A 23348-nucleotide genomic window follows, 5' to 3' on the forward strand; every position below is an offset into this window, starting at 1 on the left:
CAAAGCCACTAACATGTACAGTTTATGCCGAGATCACAGACACTCCCAAGAATGTTAAGATTTTCCTACATGTCATCGCTACCAGAGAACTGAGTGAGAGTAAAAGGAGAAATGGGGGTCATTTAGGTTTCCATTTACTGAAAAAGTCCTACACCGAAAGGGAAATGGGAATCAGGTTGTGCCAGTATGTCCCATGGCTTTGCTAAGGAGGGATGCCTGGAGCCAAGGGAAACTTCATAGGTTTCATAGAAACCTCTAGTTTCCCAGCAGGTGACCCAGAGCCCCTGAGGACTGCTGTCTGGGACGACTCGTGAGATCACTCTGCTCCTCTGTTTCCTGAACAAGATTCAGCAAGGCAGCAGCAATGTCATGGGCTCCCCAGGCCACACCCATTTTAGGGAAGGGATGTTTGGATCACACGCAGTTAAACGATTTAAGGCCTGACAACTGATGCGGCAACTGTAGCCATTTTATTGATAGGATTTTTATTGGTCAATGGAGTTTTTGAGTATTTCTAGACTGATTTGTTACTGTACTTTAAAAAGCCTTATGCACTGATTCTGTTCCCAGGTAAACAGCCCTGTCATCCTTCCCGATGTGCAAATGGAGCGTCAGTGTTCACGGTTCAGACGAGATCACCGTGGCCCTAGAGATGCAACAAGCCGCTGAAATGGGCTCACGGTGTGCATGACACGGGGGCAGATCGACCTGCTAGAGCTCACAGTAGAGAGCTCTGTGGAACACGGTGCCAACCAGCAGCTTCCCTTTGTACACAGAGGCCACCGCACTTCCTTGCAACACTGTACCATTTTCAGCATAAACCTGTGTAACTTTGGGCTCTTCTGTTAAAATGTCCTGGATTCGGATCACCTATCAAAAAAGGAACATTAGCTTACTATTTTTTTTCTTTTTCTTTTTCTTTTCTTTTTTTTTTTTTTTTGAAGATTTTTATTTATTTATTTGACAGAGAGATCGTAAGTAGGCAGAGAGGCAGGCAGAGTGAGAGGGGGAAGCACGAGTCTGACCCAGGGCTGGATCCCAGGAGCCTGAGATCATGACCTGAGCTGAAGGCAGAGGCTTTAACCCACTGAGACACCCAGGCGCCCCTTAAGTTTCTTTTCAACTCTTAACTTCTTAACATTTTTAAGCCTTTAGGATAAAATACAGTGTCTGGAAGAAAGGATGCTTACATACAAAAACACCAAATATGGCAGACTAGGAGGGCCAGTGCCTATATATAAAGGGTTAATGGGAGCATTTAAAAGGACCTTTTTAAAACAGCCAGCCCCAGTCGCACATGAGCGGCTCAGTCCTTTAAGCTTCAGACTCTTGGTTTTTGGCTCAGGACCTGATCTCATGGAGCCCAGTGTGGGGGCAATGTGCTCAGTGGGGAGTCTGCTGGAAGATTCTCTCTCCCTGCCCCTCCCCCCCACTAGTGCGTGCACTCTCCTTCTCTCTCTAAAATAAATAAACAGCCAGCCCAAAAGACAGACATAGTAGTTACTTAACTGGGAAATAGGTGATGGGGCACCTTGACTTAAGTAACCCTCTTTCTAATAAAAGTCAGGCACTCCTCCGTGGGGCAGTGCATTAGGTAATGGATTGTTACTACTTTTTGCTATTCCTTACCAAATCCATCATTAGAAAGGAAGCACTTTTTCCAGAACAGCAAACCAAGTCCATGCTATAGCAAATGACCTAAGTTCACCAGATGAGCTAACAGGCAAGAACAAATTAGAATCTAACATTCTGCTCTGTTCTGCACAGTGAACACTCCACAGCATACACTTCCCCAATTCTGTTAAACATACCACACAGCCATCCTAATAGCTAAGAACCAGGAAAAGGCACAAAGGATTGCCATTAAATATAATCACGATTGTCCTGTAAGCCTGGAGAGAAAGGGTATGAAGGGCCATAAAGTAATTGGAAATACACATTTAGTTTGGGGGTTATCTAATCTAAGAGACATAGGCTTTATTTATTTTTTTAAGATTTCATTTTTTTTTTTTTTATAGAGATCACAAGTAGGCACAGAGGCAGGCAGGGGCGGGCAGGGGGGAAGCAGGCTCCCCGCTGAGCAGAGAACCCGATGCGGGGCTCGATCCCAGGACCCTGAGATCATGACCTGAGCCGAAGGCAGAGGCTTAAACCACTGAGCCACCCAGGCGCCCTGAGACATGGGCTTTAAAAAGTTTTTTTCGGTGGGTGGAAATGAGGCTGATTCTTCAAACTAAACTTTAAAAAAAATACATAGCCGTAAACTATGTCAAAAACGGTATCGGTTATTTAACATAAATAACATGTATAACACGTACTGAAAAACTCAAAACAGAAAACCCCAGATGAGTCACAGAAATGTTCACATTCCTATGGCAAAGTACGTCTCAAAATTCTTGTTTGCACAGCCAAAATAGTCCGCCGAGTTAAGACCATGAAGATGAATGTGGTCTTTGGGTGCTATAACTAAGATGGAAGGAAAGGTCTTTTAAACCAAAATAATTCCAGCAAGTGACAGATCTTCTCATTCTGCAGGAAAGGTTTGGAGAGGACGGCCATATGGACATCAGGCCTGGCGCATTGTGTGAACTTGCGCATATACTGACACAGGGGAAGAGGGGATTAAAAGGAAAGGCAAGCTACAAACAAATGATTAGACCTGCGGTCCATTCTGTTTTTTAAACTATTGTGAATTCCCAAGTTGAAGAAAGTCATCACTGAAGTAAAGATAGGGACTCCAGTCCTGCGCTGGCTCCCCTCACCCAGCCCTCCACTCTGCTGAGACTCTCAGGAAAGCCTAAGATGATGAAGTTTCCTTTGCACCCCAGCTCTGGCTCAGGGTCAGCCCAGGAGCAGCAGCAGCAGGGGAGTGGGAGGACTGAGAGGGAGGTGGAGTGTTTGTTCCAGGCTTCTTCCCTACAAGGTCCCCACTGGTTGTCTATGTCCCCCAACCAGAGGCCAGGTTCCCCTCAGGGGACCCTCTCCACACTCAGCTCTGCTCTCATTCGACTTTCTGGTAACCATTTCCTGCCTCCCGCACTAGCTCTGGGGTAATGCATTATCTTCCTTTCATTTCCCTATGTGTGCCCACACCTTTGTATACAGGACCCTTATTAAATCTCCTCAAATTACCCAATTTAAATGTACCATCTGTCTCCTGCCTAGATTATGACTAAAATTCCTCCCAAAGTCAAACTCCTTTTTATCTATCATCATTTGGATCATCTATCCACGTCTCTCCTTATATTTGCACATGTAATTGAGATTTATGTTTCCAACCGAAAAACAGTGGGAAATAAGGTCGCCAATCTGATTCATTTTTCAAACTAACCTCTGATGCGGGAGGATTCTCCGGATCATAGAAGAAGATCTTCATACCATTGGGATGGCATCCAACCCAAAGGTCCCCTGTCACAGGATCCACGGATATGTTATCCACGAGTGTGTTAAGGTCCAGGGACTTCCAGGTTAAAACAGGGAGAGAAGGAAGGACAGAAAGTGGAAACAATTGAGAGGTGACGGAACAATCTCTCAGGGGAAGCTATCATCTTGTTCTCCTCGGTCTCCACACTGCTGGTTCCAGAACACAATTCTGCCACATTTCAATAGTGCTCAGAGAGTTCCTCTGGCTTTCCATCTATATTAGCATTTCGTCAGTTTCCAGGACAGAGGAGGGAGGGGGAAAATGCAGAAATGGCAAGCAAGACTGTTAGAAGTCAGAGGAAATCATCTGGACTAACATCTGTGCATAAACCTAAGAAAAAGTTTTAAGTGCTGCATAAAAGAGTTCCGTCTACAAAAACAGGTGCAAATGATATTTTTATAAGCATTCAGAAAACAACCAGGAAATGTGGATTCATTTTGGATGAGCCCATTGATGAAATGTAAGCTCTTCTTTAATGGCTAAATTATAGGCTGTGCAGCCAGAGAAGAAATGATCACCCAGGGTCTAATTTTTGCCATGGAGTAGAGGAAAAGTTTCCTCTTTGGTTTTCTGATGTTATTCAACTCCCTGTTCTTCTGCTGTTTATTTTCTAAATATAAGTCGCAAGCATGTGATGACTGCACAAATTGCTATCAAGGCTTTGTACCAGGATCATAAATAATACCAATGATTCTTAATTCCACCATTCATCATCTTGGCTGCCTTCTACTGGGGAGAAATCACATCTATTTGTTTACCTCCAGCTCTCCGTTGGAGAAGTAATATCTACCGTGTACCTCAAACAGAGGCCAGGACACCTCAGCGCCCAGAGACCATGTAATAGCTGCTGGTGACTCATTGCAGAGGCCAGAGTGTGGGCGGGTAGCTGCGGCAAACCAGTGCCGCTCTGCCCTGGGCTTCCTGCTCTAAATGAGACCTCTCCCCCCAAGTCCATGATGGGGCTGCAGGGGCCAAGCCTCCCAGCAGAGCCTCCTCCCAGAGCCATCATCCATTCTTTCCCTGGAGACAGGCCAGGTCGGCCAAAGGAGGCAGCCAAGCAGACATCCTCTGGCCAGAATCAGCCCCAGGCCTTCTCTGTCCCCGCAAACGCCCATCCATCACAGTGTCAGACAGTCTACGCAGATCCCGCCATTTTCTTTAGACGAGGAAAATGTGTGTCTCGGGGCTCTGTGCTGTTTGCTAGCTTTGGGAGGGGTAGGTGTTGATTTCTGAACTGCATGGCATTTGAAAGCCTCCAGAGATGTGAGCTGGGGTGAGAGAATAGAAGGACACCCAAGCCCGGGGTCCCTGTTCATTTGACACATGATTACTGAGTTCCCACCGTGTGCTCTGGAAGCAGCTCAGCTCCCGGAGAGCGGGTACTGGTAAGTGGCAGGGCTGTCTCCTGCCCGGGAGGAGCTGACCGTCCTGCAGGGAGCCCCTTTTGGGCCCAGCAACTAACTCCTATCTTGCAAATCTCTAATTCCTAGCAAAACTCACTCACTACAATGCACACAATGGACACATTTCAAGCTTCCATAAAGCCAAGTGGAAGATGGTACATTTCTTGATAAAGGAAACTGAATAAATGATTGTCACTGCAAAAAACTGTGTCTTCTGTTAACAAGTATCCCAATTTTTAGAGAACGGGAAAGCACTGAAGTGGGACTAATTCACTGGCTGTGTCCTGGAATTTTTTTTTTCGTTTTGTGGAGGAGGGGATTATTTTATTGTGGTGAAATACACATAACATGAAATGTGTCATTTTAACCACTTTAAAGGTAAAATTCAGTGGCATTTGTACACTCACAGGGTTTTGCAAGCATTACCCCCAACCATTTCCAGAAACTTTCATCATCCCAAACAGAAACTCTGTACGCAATATCTCCCCATTCCTACCTCCGTGAGCCCCTGGTGACCCCTATTCCAATTTTTGTCTGTGAATTTGCTTATTCTAGGACCTCATATAAGTGGAATCACACAATATTTGTCCTTTCGTGTCTGGCTTACTTCACTTAGCATGAGATCCTCAAAGTTCCATCCATGTGGGGGCATGTATTAGGACTGCATTCCTTTTTAAGGCTGAATAATATTCCATTGTATATGCATACCACATTTTGACAGGACACAAAACCCACCCACATCTCATCTCAAATTCTAAGATCAGTCTCAGCTCATTTATCAAATTTCCTGATGCTCCAAGTATTAATGAATTAACTCGTCTTGATTAACCCGTTCCTTCAAAAGAAAAAAAAGACATTACAGTCACAGGGGTAGACTCAACTGAATTGTTACGTCAGCAGATGGGGCCTTACCTGTTGCCAAAAGTGGAAGCCAAATGTCAAATAAGTCCTTGGCAGGACCAGCGTCTTTACCCTTCTGTGTTGAATATATATTGGATGGGGCTCCAGTCTAACTATTGTTACAACCACCATTCATTTTCATTCCGTCAGCCAGTAGGAGTGTGTGAAATTCCAATTTACCTCCACTAATACCAAATTGGCCACACCGATGATTTTTAATGTCAAACATGATGCCACGATGGATGCTGCTTTGAGCTCATTTTCCCGCAGTGAAGCCCGTCACGACGGCACATCGCATGTCCTGACGGGAACAGCCCCACAGGGCCTGGTGACGGCGCCTCGGGCTGAGGGTGGCTGCAGCAAGAGAGCCAGGTCCTGTTTGTAAGGGACAGGGGACTACCTTCACCCAGATCCACTTTCCTGCTACTTCCTCTTTCCTCTCCTTTGTGTTTTTACTTCTTCTGACCCAAACCTTCAGATCAGATCATAATCGATGGAGATGGACGTTAAACACCTGAAGCGTATCCAGCCCCATCGTATTAACTGAACAAGTCTTTGTTGAGTGCCTATTACCTGTTGGGAACACTTTCAGGAACAAAGAGAAAACACCCTGTCCTGCTGGTACTTAAACCCTAGTGGAAGGGACAGATGATAGAGAGGATAAATAAAATATATAGCATTTCACTTACAAATGTAAGTAAAATATGTAATATTAGTAATGAATGTTGAAGGGAATTTAAAGCCATCAGAAGAAAAGAAGTGCGTGTGTGTGTGTGTGTGTGTGTGTTGGAGGAGGTCATCAAGAGGACGTGACCACCAGTTGATCCTCAAGCTGGACCCAAGCATTTGGAGGCTCCTTGACCCCTCCCCTGTCCTTGGGATATACATTCTGCCCACTGTTTCCACAGTGGGAGCTGTTCCAAGGACATAGCCTTGAGAGAGTAACATGTTATTGAGACCATCTGGACAGTGTGTGTGGCTGAATCCAGTTAAGACCTCTATGTAAAATTTTAAGATTCTGGTCAGAGGGTGTGGAGATCTACTTGTCCCACAGCTGCCCAAGACAGGCCTCATATGTTATTTCTCTTACTTATTAAACCTGCCACCCAGCAATCGGAATGGTCTGCTTTCTTTTTTGATCTCTCCTTGCCCTCCCCGTGTATGGGGACAAGAGACCAGTTTCAGATTGCACCCAGGAAGCTCCCCAAACTGCAAGCTAATAATCGGTGAGCCAGCCAGGAGGAGACCAAAGAAATGGGCTCTAGGAAGGAGGTGTCCTTGGAGGAAACTCCGAGTTGGCCATTAACCTCTGTGTGGGGAAGGGTGACCCCATGGCCAATCCCTAAGGACTACCATGAGCTCACCGATCCCTGCCAGTGCCCACTGATCACATCCAGTGGAATGAGATCTCACCATTTGTAAAAACATGGCTTGACTTAGAGGAAATCATGCTAAGTGAAATAAGTCAGACAGAGAAAGTCAAATACCATATGATTTCACTGATCTGTGAAATCTAAAAAAACTGAACAGATGAACAAAGAAACAAAGGAAACTGTACAGAGAATAAACTGGGTGTTGCCAGAGGCGAAGGCTGTGGGGAATAGCAAAATAGCTGAAGGAGATGAAGAGGTATAAACTGCAGGTTAAAATAAGTAAGTGACAGATGAAAATATAGTCAATAATGCTGTAATACCATTGTATGGTGAGAGTGGTGACAGACGGTGATGGCACTTGTGATGAGTATGGAGTTGTGTAAGAGTTCTCCAATCACTATGTTGTATACCTGAAGTTAATGTGTCCACTATTGAACAAATACATTAAATTAAAAAAAAAAAAGAAAGAAAGTGAGAAGCGGTTAGAGAAGGATATGTGGGTGCTTGCTACTCTGTAGCTTTGGGGCTGGCCAACAAAGGGAGAGAACAAATCATCAGCTGAAGACCTTGCACGCCATGTTGCAAAGCCCCAGCTGCTGAGAATTAAGGTCCGAGTGCTGTGACAAGGTCTGACTGGGGTGCTAAGAGGTGGAACGCCTGGGAAAATGGGGAGAGCGAAGAAGTTGCCGTGAAGGCAACAAAACGCCCCATGCTGTCCAACCCCGGGGACAAAGGAAAGCAAAAGCACCACGATGACCCCAGCCAGCAGGGCAGCCTCCAACGGAGGAAACATTCATGAAGAGAGAATGTACTTCCACTGAGTTTATTGATACAGCTGCCATGTTCCAGCAAAAGGCCAGAGCAAGTATTCCAGTGTGGTTAGTACATTTATGGGATGTGGGGGAGAGGGCATTTCTCTGGGCAGGAAGCAGAGAAAATGAGTGACATCACCACATGCTCGGCCCCCCACCGCACCTGCATGGCACTCAGAGGTTCAAAGTACCACTCCCTTCTAGACTGGATTATCCTAGCCTGCAGGGAGGTTTGGCCCAATGAGGGCCCCTCCCTGGGCATGTGGAGCCCTGAAAATCTAGAGAGGAGGTCCGACAACCCATTGGGAGTTGGGAATGAGACAGGCAATCTTCTGCCCCTGGCTTTGAAGGTCCTCATCAAGCCACGTTCTCAGCAAGAATGAAACATTCTGTACCCCAGTCCACCACCGACACCTGTTATGGTACCCTCATGTCCATGCAGCGGCCAGCGGTGGGACAAGATATCTATAGTGCGGGGCGCCTGGGTGGCTCAGTGGGTTAAAGCCTCTGCCTTCGGCTCGGGTCATGATCTCAGGGTCCTGGGATTGAGCCCCGCATTGGGCTCTCTGCTCAGCAGAGAGCCTGCTTCCCTCTCTCTCTCTCTCTGCCTACTTGTGATCTCTGTCTGTCAAATAAATAAATAAAATCTTTAAAAAGAAAGATATCTATAGTGCTGGGCAATCTATTGTCAATTTAGGGAAAACTGACAAATCCTGGGACTGGTACAGGATGTGGGAAAGACCTGAGACAGAGAGCTCCCCCATAAAACCTAACGGCTTTCCCAATCAGCTGTAAAGGTCCAGTAAAAATAACCCAGAAACAAATGTGGTTTAATCTCCTTGCTGCAGGGACCTCCCTAGAACAGAGAAACTGACAACCCAACACTGTGTTCACTGGCCGAAGGAAAGCCACAAAACTTGAACAACAATTCAGACCTGTTCTTTCTGCCCGTTACTGTCCCTGATGCCCTGCCTGCTCCAGCAGGAGCCTCAGGAAAACAGTGCTATTTGGGGTGGGTGCATCCCTAACCCAGGTATAGAGACAGGCCAGGACTGCCTCCAGGTGTGGGCAGGTGGAGATTATCAGAGGCGTCAAGTTGAACTTGCTCTTTGCTGGTCCTCTAGGAGCTCTGGTGGATGCTGGATCCAAATGCACTCTGACCCATGGTGACCTTCAGTATTCAGCACCATCAGTTATTACAGAGAGTAAATGGTTACGGTTAAGAAGGCTTTGACGGATTTAGTGTTCCTCCCTATTATCCCAGGAATATGAGGTTCTTCTCAGTGCAATACCAGAGAATCTACGGGGCATTGATGTCCTACGAGATGGAACTGCAGACCTCTCTCAAGTTCTGACCCCGGATTCCGGTAATCAGACCAGTGCTGAGGGGAAACACGCACCACGAACCAGTACGCCTGCAGCCTCTTCAGAAAATGGTAACTGTTAAACAACATAAATTGCTTGGGGGCATAAAGAGATAGGAGACAGTATCCAAGAACACACCGCAGGACGTTCTGCAGGCTTTCCTGGAACAGTTGCAAGGGAGAAGATGGGTCATGAGCCCACAGAAAACTCAAGGCCCAGGAACAGCCACAGGCGTTTGCGAGTCATGTGGTTGGGCAAGACACACGTTCCAGAATCTGTGATTGATAAGGCATAAGCTTAACAAGCCCTAAGGACTTGAAAGCGGTGCAAACCTTTGTAGGGATTTGGGGGTTTTGGAGGACTTTCATTCCCCATCTGGCATGGTGTCTCTGTCTCTGATACAGACTGATAAAGAAAGGACATGTGTGGGACTGGGGACCAGGGCGGCAGGTCCTCTTGGAGAAAGCAAGCATACTAGTGAAGGAGATTATAGCCCTGGGCATCTTACAAGCAGGGCTGCTCTTTGAGTTTGATGTGTCTGTGAATCCAGAAGGGTTGGGCACTGTGTGGGGATAACAGGAGGACAGAGTACCCCTAGCTTTTGGTCCCAGAGGGGAATAGAAACTCCATACACCCTCTAGAGCAAGAGCTCTTAGCCATATATGCTAAGTAGCACTGCTCCGGAGTGAGGGGTGAGGGTGCTCTCGGGAAGGAAGAGGGGATCAAAGTAAGAACTTCCTTTCCTATCAAGGGGTGGGTTGGGACTACGTTCCATCCACGCATCTCTGCCATGGTTCAAACCCTGACGTTGACTACCTTCCGATCCGCAGCGCGGGAGCACCCTGCCCACCTGCCCACTGTCTCCAGAAACACAGGCACTACTAGGCTTGGTAGAGAAGGGGACGCATTACCCTCTCCCCCTCTTTCCATGGCAGTCCTTGCAGCTTGTAGAGAGGGAGTGGGGGATGGATCTAGTCCAGGGAATCCATCCCTCCCTCCCCCAAACTGGAGTTGCTCTTCAGCCCAACACTGACACCATCTGGATGGAAACAGGAAGAATCCACGGCGGCCCCTGGGCTGAACTCCGGCGGTTTGGCTGGTGATCACTCCTGAGCTCTGACCCTTAACCCTTTACATTGACCTTTGGACTGTTGTAAAGGGATTAATCCTACAGCTGGAACGATGGCAAGCCAGGGGGTGGATGATGGGAATAAGCTCTGGCGGAGTCAGGATATGTGGAAAAACATTTGGCCTGCAGGGACTTGAGGCGGTCCCCACTGTCCTCCACATCCCAGCTCAGGCAGGGCTGACACCCCCTGGCAATCAGGAAGCCATGTCCTAGCTTGGATACAAGCTCTGGCAACATACCCTTTAGGAGATACAGAGAAAAGATGCATAAAAAGAGTAGCCACCCCAGGGCCCCAGTGGGAGGGCATATTTCCAAGGAGGCTCTACTGTCCTCAAAATAGAGTGACTTGGTCTACACAGCAGTAGCATGCCCAACGTGTTTTAAACAACGCCCAAGGCAACAGCCAAGACAACTACCAAAGAGGTCCAAGGCCATCGCCCAAGACTGGCAAAGCCCTGGCCAAACTCATCCAGTAAGCCTTAAATGAGAGCCAGCAGATCCTGTCCTTACCGAACACTGAAATGTCTCTAATAACAAAAGCTGTCCTCCAAAACCGGATGGCCTCGAATACTACTTACCACCTCTTTGCCATTATCCAAACAGAATTCTGTGCATTCACACCTGGTGAGTGTGCCAGAGTGTTGTCTCTATTAAATCACATGAGGACACAAGTGAACGCCTGGAGCGATCTGACCTCAGCTTGGGGGACTTAATAAATCAGTGGTTCGGATCATGGGGCTCTTGGATGAAAAAAAATTGTCATTGATTTGGGGAATCACTGCAGTAATTTGTGTGTTCCCTTGCACAAACGCACTAACTTCGCTGCCTCCGTGCCAATGGACGCCCCCGCCCCCATTGCTGACTGCTCGGGACATGTTGCACAAGGGCTGGGTGTATGAGATCGTAAGAGCTGTCACGAGGGATGGCATGTTGGAGGAGGTCCTTGGGAGAACATGACCTCTGGCTGAACCTCCAGCTGAACCTGGACAACTGAAGGTGCCCCGTCCCCTTCCCTGTCCTTGGAATGCGCATTCTGCCCACTGTTCACACAGCGGGAGCCATTCCAGGGACACGGCCATGACGGAGTAAGGTGCTACTGAGCCCCTCTGGACAGTATATGTGACCGAACCCACATTAAGTGCTCTATATAAACTTTTAAGATTCCAGTGGGCAGGTGCGGAGAGCTAGTCCTCTTGCAGCGCCCAAGACAAGCCAAGTAGCTGAGGGCCCTTGTTTATTAAACCTGCCACCGAGCAATGAGGAGTGGCCTCCCTCCTTCTCGGCCTCTCCTTGCCCTCCGTGTGTGGAGGGAGGGGAAGAGGGCGGCTCGGACCGGACCAGGAAGCCGCTGTGGCTGCAGACTCGCAGTGTGTATGTAGCTAGGTGAGCAGAGTCGCAAGCTGAGATGAGGTAGCCAGGCAAGGCCTCGCTGAGGTGACATTCTAGCAGAAACTGGAAGGATATGAAGAAGAGAGCCACAGAGAACCGGAGGAAGATGATCGGAGCAGAGGGAACGAGTGCCCCACCTGAGGCGGGTCCCCACCTGGTGAGCTCAGGGCAGGGACACCAAGCAGGGGGAAGTGCCAGAGACAAAGGGGGCAGAGTGAGGGGTGGCAGGGGTGCGTAGTGGCCGCTGGGAGTCCTTGATACTTTACTGGGTTTTTTATTATGTTTACACGATTTTTAACTATCGTGGAGAGTGCTGTCATCTTAACTCCCAGTTGAGGTGATTTCTGGGCTGTTTCATCAACATGGAGGAAAACATGAAAGGGTGAGAGAAAGGGGAGGGACGGGGGGAGGGAAAAGCGGGAGGAAGGGAGAAAAGAGGAAGGGACGGGAAACTAAGCAATGAGAATTCATTAGGGCAGAAAGAATCAAAGTTTCGTAGGTGAGATACTGGGCTTACTCCTTCCCACTCTGCCGCTGAACAAAAGTGAACAACAAACACACACGATGCTGTTGACTCTTAATAAAGAAGTGAAAAATTGGTTCTCACCCGCTCCAATTAGACAATCCTTTTCCGCTCACTTTTAATTTCACAAATCAATTAGAATCTAATTATCACTCTGCAAACTTATAGTGTTAATACATCTTACCTTCAATGGAGTTAAAGTCCAATTAGCGTGTTTCTCATACACATGAATCTTATGAGCCAGCAATTCAGATATATAGACATACCTTCAAAGAAGAAAGAGCTACATCAAAGCACTTGAAGTAATACGGCTCAGAAGGTTACGGTGAAGCTGGGAGAACTCTTCCTAGGAGAGAACTTTGCTTAGAGACAGGAAAATGCAATCCCTCTCAAAGCACACCGAATTGTAAAAAAAATAAAACAGAAACCCAACTCAATGAGTTTACAATGTGCAAAGGAGTTTTAATTTCTGAAAAGTTACTTCCTAAAGTAGGAACCTAGTTGCCCCTGATCAGGAGGAAGAAACGCAGCCTAGTACCAGCTCTAAATATCTGGGTGAAAATGTTATTACATCACTTCTCTTCGCTGGTCAACATGGCGACAATCCCCAGGTTCTGCCTCTCAGAGGACAGCGAGTTCTCTTGGGCAGGCTGCCCTTTGACAACCAGGCCCTTGTTTTAGGCCAGAGAAAGTATGAGAGGAGACAAGATGCTTGGCGGAGAGAAATCTTCCCCGCCTCTTACCCTGAGCCCGGTTCTGACCCTGCGCATTTAGTATTTTGAAGGCAGGGCATCCCAGAACAAAGAGAGAAATGACTATGTATTATCTGCTACTTTGTAAGACCAGGCGATGCTATAAATAACTGAAAGCTGTCCACATTGTTTCCTCTAATCATGTTACCAACTCCTGAAATCCTTGATGACAGAAGATGAGGAAAGGGTATGTAGGACTGGATACATGGCTTTTGTAGACAGACTATTGTTACCCAAAGTGTGGTCCCCAGACCAGGGTTTCTCTGTGAATCATTTGTTTCAGGGTCATCATCAAATAATAATGTAAATCAACCACACCATGAGGAACACTGCCTCGATAAAGTGACTCTTCGCCTACAGTAACACTTTCTTGATGGAAAAAGAAGTGTTTTGATTTATACTTTGGTGCAGGCTCTTTATCTTGTCACAAACAGCACAGCTGAGATATATAACTACATGTGGTTCATCTTATTACGCCCTCAAAACGCTTCCCTCAAAGCAAAGTTGTTTAGTAATACTGAATGTTTATCCCAGTTCCCCTTCTTAATACATACATCCCTCCCCGCAAACTTAGAAGAATATGCCTACACAAAATAGAAAATTTTGACTTGGTACATTTTACTCCCTGAAAAATTAAGGTATTTTAATATTCTTCCTAATTTCCTCTTACCAGGATGACATGTTAGAGCATATCATGTTGTTTAGAAAATGAGTCCGTTCTAAAGAGAGCTAACGAGAATCTGGAGAAATGCGTGACATAAACAGTTCACATACTTGCCGTCAGGTGAAATGTTGATTCCGTTAGCAAGATCAAATCCATCTGCCATCACTCGAACTTCATTTGGGCTATAGTAAACAACGTAAGACCACGCTAAACCCAAGTAGAGTTCCCAGGATCTCAAGTAGGGGTCGACAAAGTAGTGGTCATTTGTGGCATAAAAGTGCTCAGGTCCCACAGCAACAATATCATTCAAACTGCAAATTGAAACACACATATAGGGTATATCCAGGTGAAGGTACTGTACATTACAGGAGTAGGCATTGATTAGCATTCAGTAATGGCTGTTCCTAAAATCAAGACACAGGATGAAGCTTTCACTCCAGTCATTATGGCACAGAATTAATATGACATCAATCCCACCTGTATGATCCTCAAAGACAATAATTACTCTAAAAAAAAACAAAACAAAAAAAACCCTAAAAGGTTACTATAGCAATGTAACATAAAAATCCTATTAACTGTGTCTGAAAAATAGTGTTATGGGTTATGTGTGTGTGTGTGTGTGTGTGTGTGTGTAGATATACTAAAATCAGCAGACATTAAATTAGGCCAGGAATCATTATCAGGGCAAAATGCATTTATGTTCATACAAAAGTCACTCTCATATAGAATAGTCTGGGCTATCATCAGGCGGAGGGAGGGAAAATCATTGACAAGCATTTTAGTAAAAGCTCTACCACAATTAGCTGTGCAATTTAGGTAAATTAATCATTTTGCATGTCAGGGCCTCAGTTTCCTTATCTGTAAAAGGAGGATGAGCTGGACGGCTCTATCTCTCCATCTTAAAAGGTCACTTCTGGCCTTAAAGTTTCATGATTCTGAACTGAGGAAAATGTCCGCGAGCAAGAATGCTCAGAAACAGGATGCTATGGCATATTTTCTTTCTGATTTTGATTCTCTCTCTGTTACTGAAAATCTAAGATATATGAGTCTATTTTTCTGCTTTAATAGGTACAACAGTGAACACATAAGTGAGTCATTCTCTGCTGATTGAGGTGACAGAAGTTCCCCAGGGCTATTTTCTGGGAGAGAATTATCTCCGCTCCATTGCAGAGGGCGTAATGGCTAGCACAGCGGTTCTGACGCAGCTCTGGGCTCCTGGGCCAGTTAGATAAGCACCCGGAGTCTCAGTTTTCTCATCTGTAAAGAGAGGTTAAACAATTTTCCCAAAGTCATGCAGCTCATTAATATAAGACTAAGGGTCAGAATCTTAATCTGTGGAGTCTCACTGGAAATCGCAATAAGGCAATGCCTGTTGTGGGCTTTGTAGAAAGCCTGCCACTCGCTGAACCCCTCCGTCAACGATGACCACTCACTATCACGACATGAGAAGAAAGGTCTAGGGATTTAGGATTAGTGTGTATAGGATCCAGGCATAAATCTCTCTCTCTCTCTCTCCTTTTTTTTTTACCCCCTCTCTCTGTTTTTCCCCCTCTCTTTTTTAAAAGTAAATTTCCAAAGTGAGCATACTTTACAAATCATGTGCCCGTTTTTCATAAAAAAGAACAGAGAAGAATATTGCAGAGTAATAGCTTTGAGATCTTATAGACCCCATGTGAATGCGGACATTGCTTGTTATTGTCTATGGGGCCACAGCCTGTCACTGAAACCTACATTGCAGTTTCCTCTCTGAACCTTGTGAGGTTAGGGTAGACGAAGTGAAAGAAGGAATATCAAGACCTTGGCACTGGGCCTGGCCTATAGGAGATGATCAGTTATGACCTTTGTGTTATCATTAATGACATACTTCAATTGTGATAGATTAGTAACAGGAATATTAATGCTATAAGCAACAGCATAAACAGTCATTAAATACAAAGCAGAAAATACACATGGCTAGTCCTTCAGTTAGTTGGGAGAGCAGAATTTTAGTTAATTGTGGCACTGCGGTTTTTTCATTTGGTTCTATGTTGCCAAAGACACGTATTTTTGCACTTGGCCCAGGAAAAAAATACTCTAACCCTGGGAATCTGGACAAATCTGAGACTTCCAAGACTAACTGTGGAATAAACAAAGTAAGCTTTCACTATTTCAGACTGGCTCAGAGCAGCAGCTTCAGCCTCAAGTCAGCAGGGTTCGAATTCCAGCTCTGCTGTTTTGCTGATGGTATTATCTGGGGCAAGTTAAATACTCCAAAATGCCATAACAATAATAACACCTAATTAAGAAGGTATTTGTAGAAAGATAATAAAGTAATCGGTTTAAATTGGTTATTATAGCCCTAACTTATAGTTAAAACTCATTGTTACTATCACAATTACTGCAATTATTATTAGCCCAGCTTCTCTATTCTATATACTTTTCCTTAATTTAGATCTCGGTATGTGGCACATTCACCAGATACTCGGTATCCTTATTCTCTTTCCAAAATACATTTTTTGAAAGAATGTATAAATAAACCGTTTCACCAAAAGCTGTTCTCTGAATTTGCACTCATCTTAGGGACACAGAAAAAGACTCGGGCTATGTGGTTCCTACACAGCTACTAAATTAGCTGATTGACCTTCATCCAGTAACTCAGTTTCTCTCCAGTTGCAGTTTCCTTGTCTTCAGAACCACCAGGTAAGAAAAGAGAGGAGGGGGATCCTGGAAACACTGCATGCCAGGCCCTCCGCTAGGTCTCCACATGTAAATAACACACCTTTTAAGAAAAATCTAGATTTACTGATACCGAGGTAGTCGAGTGCTGTCTGCTAATCATTCAAATAAAGGTTGGAATTCTAGACAATCTTAAGATTCAAGGATAAAGACTGTTTGGAAAGACTGTGTCAGACTTTTGTTCCAAATCCATCACAAGCCTCACAAACCAAATCTTAAGGCAAGTGAGGAAGTTGATTCGGGCTTGGGTTGACTGGGATCAGGGATACCCTGGGTTTTTTTCTTTTTCCTTATGTTACATTGTCAAGAAACCTAAGATTGGAGCTGAGTGTGAACCACAGATCTGTTACTCCATAAATCATGTGCCCAAAGAGCAGGAAGGGTAGGATGGGGAGGTCTTAGAGATACCAGATTGCAGATCTCCCTTGGGTATATGTTTCTAATTCATAGAAATATCAAATATTCAATTTTTTTTAATACAAGAAGAAACAAATGAATAAAGAAGAAAGCTCATGATGTAGGAATTGTCAGTGAAATTGGTGTGGGTTTGAAATACAAAGTCTGGTTTTGGAGAAGAACAGAGTTACGTCTTAATAACAGCTTGAAAGGCCATTCTGAGCCTGGGAGCCATAATTCAGCGCCCAGGCAGCCTGGGAAGTTGAGAGAGGAAGAGAATGGGTCTTCTCTCAGAGGTCTGAATCCTCAAAAGTATCTGCAGAAGAACATTTGGAAGTGTTCGTGATGATTAGAAAAGAGAGTCAACCAGCCATTATCTGCCCCTCCCATTCTGGCTGGAAGGAGAAACCAAAGGTGAGTTAGCCACCCACTGGTGTTAAAGGGAAATAGAAATACGGTATATCTCAATACTTAGGCAGAAGTTTGTGTTTGATGGTTTTCAGATGCAAAAGTGATTTTTCTTCTTCTTGAAATTTAAACAACTCAACTGTGGACTCAAAATCTGGATGGTTCACCAGCAGCAGGTACACAGTATTATCTGAGAAGAGATTAAAAACAAAAATCGAAACATTAACTGAGCTCTCAGCTGTCAGCCTTGTCTCCAAAGAGCAATTTCAACCCACCTCCAACTAGTACTTAGGGTGTCAGGAATATTTTCATGTCCTTGTAGAGAGAAGCACTTGTGATCGCTCCAAAGAAAAAAAATGGCTAAAGGAAGGACTAGTGACAATCTCTAAACACCTCCAAATGCCACAGGGGAGAGAAAGATTCTCAAGTTAAGAATGAGCTTGATGCTAAAACTCCAAAGAGCTTGTTAAGCTTTCTATTGCAAATGGTCTCAGCAAGACGCAGAGTTGAGATAAAAGAGATAGCCTGTGTGGAGAGCACCGACAGGAGAAGGTGTGCTGATGTATAACTCACACAGTGTAAAATGATAAATTCCATAAAAAGAACACCTGAGAGATGCTATCAAAGGGGAAGCAGCTTCCATGAATCAGTCCAGCTTTAAGACATAAAAGAGATCAATCTAAGTGGTCAAGATGGTGTGATTAGAGTTGGCAAGTGAAGTTAAATTATTATAGTCTTTGCCTTAAGAAGCAGCAAGTCTTTGGAAACCTTTGATGTGACCTAATTGGTGTTGAAAGAAAAACAGTGCAAAGTTTAGTAGGTTGAGCGGAAGAGATTTTTTTTTTTTTTTTTTTTTAAACATTTAAGGTAATGGCCGACATACAGAACTTACAACACTTACTGCAGCTGAATCAATCTTTCCCTAAATGAGGGGTGTGTGTGTGTGTGTGTGTGTGTGTGTGTGTCTGTTATGTTTTTTGCTTAAGGAATTCTTGCTAAGATATATTTGCTTCTTTAAGCTTTACAGTTAGTTCTTTTTTTTTTTTAAGATTTTATTTATTTGACAGAGAGAGAGAGAGAGAGAGAGCACAAGCAGGCAGAGAGGCTGGCGGGGGGGGGGGGGGAGTGGGCTCCCTGCTGAGCAGAGAGCCCAATGTGGGGCTCGATCCCAGGACCCTGTGATCATGACCTGGGCCGAAGGCAGAGGCTTAACGCACTGAGCCACCCAGGTGCCCGAGCGGAAGAGATTTAAACGGAGAAGGCAACCAGGAGGCTCCTGGTAGTTAGGCCATTCGACACACAAGTGTTTATTTTAATTGGTATTAAGTGCTACAAAGGGAAAATAAGACTAGATAAAAGAATGAAGAGTAATGCGGTGTTTTCTTCATGACCATCAGGGAAGTTCTGAAGTGATTTTAAAGCAGAAACCTAAATGATATAGGAGACCAAATCCTGTATCTGGAGAAAGCATTCCCAGGTGAGGGAAGAGAATGTGCACAGGGCCTGAGGCAGGACCTTATCTCTTAATAGTGAGGTTGTGGATGGAGTAGATGGAGTGAAAGAAAAGAGTGGGAAGCCTGCAGCCATAAAGGTAGGTAGCCAAGGCCAGTCTTGTTAGGGCTCAGGGTAAAGACCCAGGGCTTACTTACTGGGGCCTTGGAGCCAAGGGGTAACATGACCTTACACTAACAGTAGTAATCCAGGTGTAGGGGGAGAAGAGACAGGGCCAGAAGGATGGCGTTGACAAGAAGTGGCAGGAAAGGATATGAGGACATTTGACAGGAAGTATCAAAAGTCCCTAAGGATAGCTGAGGAATGGGGAAGTCAGAAATCAAACACTGGAGTGAGCACTGAAACCCAGCTTCGTATTTTGTGTGGCAGGTTTTACCTCTAGGCATTTATCCTAAGGAAATGCTCACAGAAGATATATATATACAGGAATGGTTATTTCGGCACTGTTCACAATGAACATAAAGGCAGAAACAGGCTGACTATCCATCAACAGAAGAACTATATTGCTGCCCTCCCAGGCATCTGAATCCTAAACCGCCATTGCAGGGGAGCTCTAAATGCACGTCATAGACAGGAGTCCATAATGCAATACCAAATGCGGGAGCACTTTATAGAAGGGTTTGGGTAATACGACTCCCTTCTATTTTTAAATCGTAAGCATACCCAACAGTATATTTCTTTGCACTTAATGTTTGCAAAATAAAATACAATGTTGCTATGTGGGTGGAGAGATCACTGAAAGGGGACTATATATGTATACAGAGAAGAGACATCATATGGGGTAGAAAGGTAAAGAAGGAAAGATAAAAGGATGGAAAATCAGCTTTCAACCTGTTGAGTTTAAAGCAGCTATAGGAGAGGAACTCAAATAGAATAATCTAGTAAATTTGAGGGAATGGAACTGAAGAGCTGATAAAAAAAAAAAAAAAAAAGAATACCCGATTAATGGAATTCTCCCCGAAAGCAGGAAGAGTTAGCAGGTGTGACTTAGTTGAACTGTCTGAACTAGAGCAAATGAAGAGGAGATAAAAGATCAGTGTTTTGGGGAATGTTCAGAAAATTTGAAATGCGTGACAAAACAATGAATGGGGGCGGGAGGGGGACCGCTGTAGGATCAGAACTAAGCTCGATAAGTATATTGGGGTATTGGGGAGAAGCACTTGAAGGAGAAAGTGGTCAATAGCATAAATGAGGTGGAGGAAGGAGGAGAGGGAGGAAGGGAAGATAGGCGACCTGGCAGAGAAAAGGCTTGTCAGTAACGACGTTGCTGACAACTTTCAAGGCAGCAGTTTTAGTTGCCCACAATGGGGAAAGTCTGGAAGAAAGATGGAAGGAAGGACTGTCAGCTGAGGAGATGGAGGCCATGAGAATAGAGGGGTTTCTCAACCCTAGCTTTACATTTTATCACCTGGAGAACTTTTAACAAGTCCTACCACCCAGGCCCGCCTCAGACTGACTGAGTCAGAATATTTGGCACTGGGATCTGGTCATTAGGCTCTTTAAAACTCCCCGCTGGGGCGCCTGGGTGGCTCAGTGGGTTAAAGCCTCTGCCTTCGGCTCAGGTTATGATCCCAGGATCCTGGGATCGAGTCCCGCATCGGGCTCTCTGCTCAGCAGGGAGCCTGCTTCCTCCTCTCTCTCTGCCTGCCTCTCTGCCTACTTGTGATCTCTGTCAACTAAATAAATAAAATCTTTAAAAAAAATAAAACTCCCCGCTGTTAAAACGAACAAACAAATTCAGTGAAGTTGCAGGATACAAAATCAATACACAAAAGAGAAATAATATAATCCCATTTACAAGTGCATCAAGAAGAATAAATTATTTAAGAATAAAGTTAAGCAAGGAAGGGAAAGACCTATATATTGAAAACTATAAGACATTAATGAAAGAAACTGAAGAAGACACAAACAAATGGAAAGCTACTCCATGCTCATGGATGGGAAGAATGAACATTAAAATGTCAAAACAGCAATCTACACAGTCAGGGCAATCTCTATCAGAATTCCGATGCCATTTCTCACGGAGATAGAACACATACCCTTGAAGCTTGTATGAAACTACAACAAACAAACAAACAAAAACCAAACGGAAAACCCAAAGCCGAAGCAATCATGAAAAGAAGAGCAAGGCTGGAGACATCACACTCCCTGATTTCTAACTATATTAAAAAGCTATAGTAATTCAAACTGTGCTACTGGCATAAAAACAGACACATACTTCAATGGAGCAGAACAGAGAGCCCAGAAATAAACCCACGCGGATACAGTCAATTAATTTATGACAAAGGAGCCAAGAATATAGAATATACCATGGAGAGAGGATGGTCTCTTCAATAAATCACACTGGGAAAACTGGACAGCCACACGCAAAAGAATGAAACTCGACCATTATCTTAACACCATTCACAGAAGTTAACTCAAAAGAGATTAAAGACTTGAATAGAAAACCTGAAACCCTAAAACTCCTAGAAGAAAACATAGGCAATAAGTTATTTGGCACAGATCTTGGCGATGTTTCTTTTAAATTGGACACCAAAAGCAAAAGCAACGAAAGCAAAAACAAACAAGTAGAACTACATCAAACTAAAAAGCTTCTGGGTGCCTGGGTGGCTCAGTGGGTTAAAGCCTCTGCCTTCGGCTCAGGTCATGATCCCTCCCCCTACACCCCTGCCTGCCACTCTGCCTACCTGTGATCTCTGTCAAATAAACAAGTAAAATCTTAAAAAAAAAAAAAAAAAAAATCTTCTGCACAGCAAAGGGAACCATCAACAAAATGAAAAAGCAACCTACTGAATGGAAAGGGATATTTGCAAATCATGTATCTGATAAGGAACCAATATCCAAAATATATGAACAACTGATTTAACTCAAGAGCAAAAGCCAACAAATAAACACTCTGATTTTAAAATGGGCAGAAGAGGTATGCGTGGATGGCTGTTAAGTGACCAACTTTTGATTTCGGCTCAGGTCACTACCTCAGGGTCCTAGACTAGAGCCCTGTGTTGAGCTCCGTGCTCAGCAAGGAGTCTGATTGAGGATTTTTTTTTTTTTTTTTTAATTTGTCAGAGAGAGAGGGAGAGAGAGCAAGCACAGGCAGACAGAATGGCAGGCAGAGGCAGAGGGAGAAGCAGGCTCCTGCTGAGCAAGGAGCCTGATGCGGGACTCGATCCCAGGATGCTGGAATCATGACCTGAGCCTAAGGCAGCTGCTTAACCAACTGAGCCACCCAGGCGTCCCGTGATTGAGGATTTTTCTCTCCCTCCCTCTGCCCCTACCCCCACTTATGTTCAATCTCTCTCTCAAATAAATAAATAAATATATTTTTATAAGATTTTATTTATTTCTTTGAGAGAGAGGGAGAGAGAGAGAGCACAAGCAGGGGGAGGGGCAGAGGAAGAAGGAGAAGCAGGCTCCCCACTGAGCGGGGAGCCCCATGCAGAGCTCCATCCTAGGACCCTGGGATCATGACCTGAGCTGAAGACAGCTGCTTAACCAAATGAGCTACCCAGGTACACTGATAAATAAATCTTAAGAAAAATAAAATAAAATAAAACAGGCAGAAAATCTGAAAAAGATATTTTTCCAAAGAAGACAGAGACAGTCAACAGCAACAAGAAAAGATGCTCAACATCATTAATCATCCAGGGAATGCAAATCAAAACCGTAACGAGATACCATCTCACGCTTGTTAGAATGGCTATTATCAAAAAGACCAAAATAACAAGTGTTGGTGAGGATGTGGTGGAAAAGGAACCCTTGTGCACTCTTGTTGGGAATGCAAACTGGTGCAGCCACTCTGGAAAACACTGTGGAGTTTTCTCGAAGAATTTAAAAAGAAAACTACCATACAACCCAAGAATTCCATTCTGGGTATTGATCTAAAGAAAACCAAAACACTATTTTGAAAACTTATATGCTTCCCCATGTCCACGGCAGCATTATTTACAGTAGTCACGACATGGAAACAATGTCAGTGTCCATCAATGATGAACACACACACACACACACACACACACACACACACACACACACACAAATATTATTCAGCCATAAAAAAGGAACAAAAAATCCTGCCATTTGTGACAACATGGATGGACCTTAAGGGCACCATGCTAAACTAAAGCATGTGATCTCTTTTATATGTGGAATTAAAACCTAAAAGCACAATGCAAAGTTCATTGATTGGTGGTTGCCAGAGGTAGGGAGAGAAGGACAGGAGAAACAAGGGGTCAAAATAAATGCAGTTGATATCAGCTCCTGCAAGGGTTTCTGTATGCAGCGGGGGTTGAGGACTCACATGGAGACCCAGGAAACGGCTGCATATATAGAAAGGAGGAAATGGAAAGACAGCATGAGGGATGGGAGGGATATGTTGATAGCTTTGAAATGTGGAGAAGTAGTTTGAAGACAAAACAAAGGTACCAGTGGGGAGAAAGATCTGGAAGGTGACAGAGCTGAGAGAAAACTGACCACAGTGACTTTCTGTCAGCGGATCTCTGGGTTGCTGATGACTTCCATTAGAAAAATCCATCCCTGTAAATTTCTGGATCTGGAAAATTGTTTAAAATGGAAAACCTCTAGTG

The 23348-nt window shown here is 44.6% G+C and overlaps 1 protein-coding gene across 1 annotated transcript in view; it reads right to left on the bottom strand.

The window, feature by feature from the left end:
• Positions 1-468: 468 nt before the first annotated feature.
• PON1 (paraoxonase 1) overlaps positions 469-23348 on the bottom strand; it is a 32771-nt gene continuing 9891 nt past the window's right edge. Inside the window, exons 5-9 of the mRNA XM_047695431.1 lie at positions 17317-17443; positions 13845-14045; positions 12503-12584; positions 3332-3460; positions 469-870 (exon numbers count right to left, since the gene is read on the bottom strand). Of these exons, the coding sequence (XP_047551387.1) occupies positions 712-870; positions 3332-3460; positions 12503-12584; positions 13845-14045; positions 17317-17443 (698 nt within the window). The 3' untranslated portion in view covers positions 469-711. The remainder of the gene's footprint in view (positions 871-3331; positions 3461-12502; positions 12585-13844; positions 14046-17316; positions 17444-23348) is intronic.

This window comes from Lutra lutra, chromosome 11 (assembly GCF_902655055.1).
Source record: "Lutra lutra chromosome 11, mLutLut1.2, whole genome shotgun sequence".
In the NCBI taxonomy this organism is placed as follows: Eukaryota; Metazoa; Chordata; class Mammalia; order Carnivora; family Mustelidae; genus Lutra; species Lutra lutra.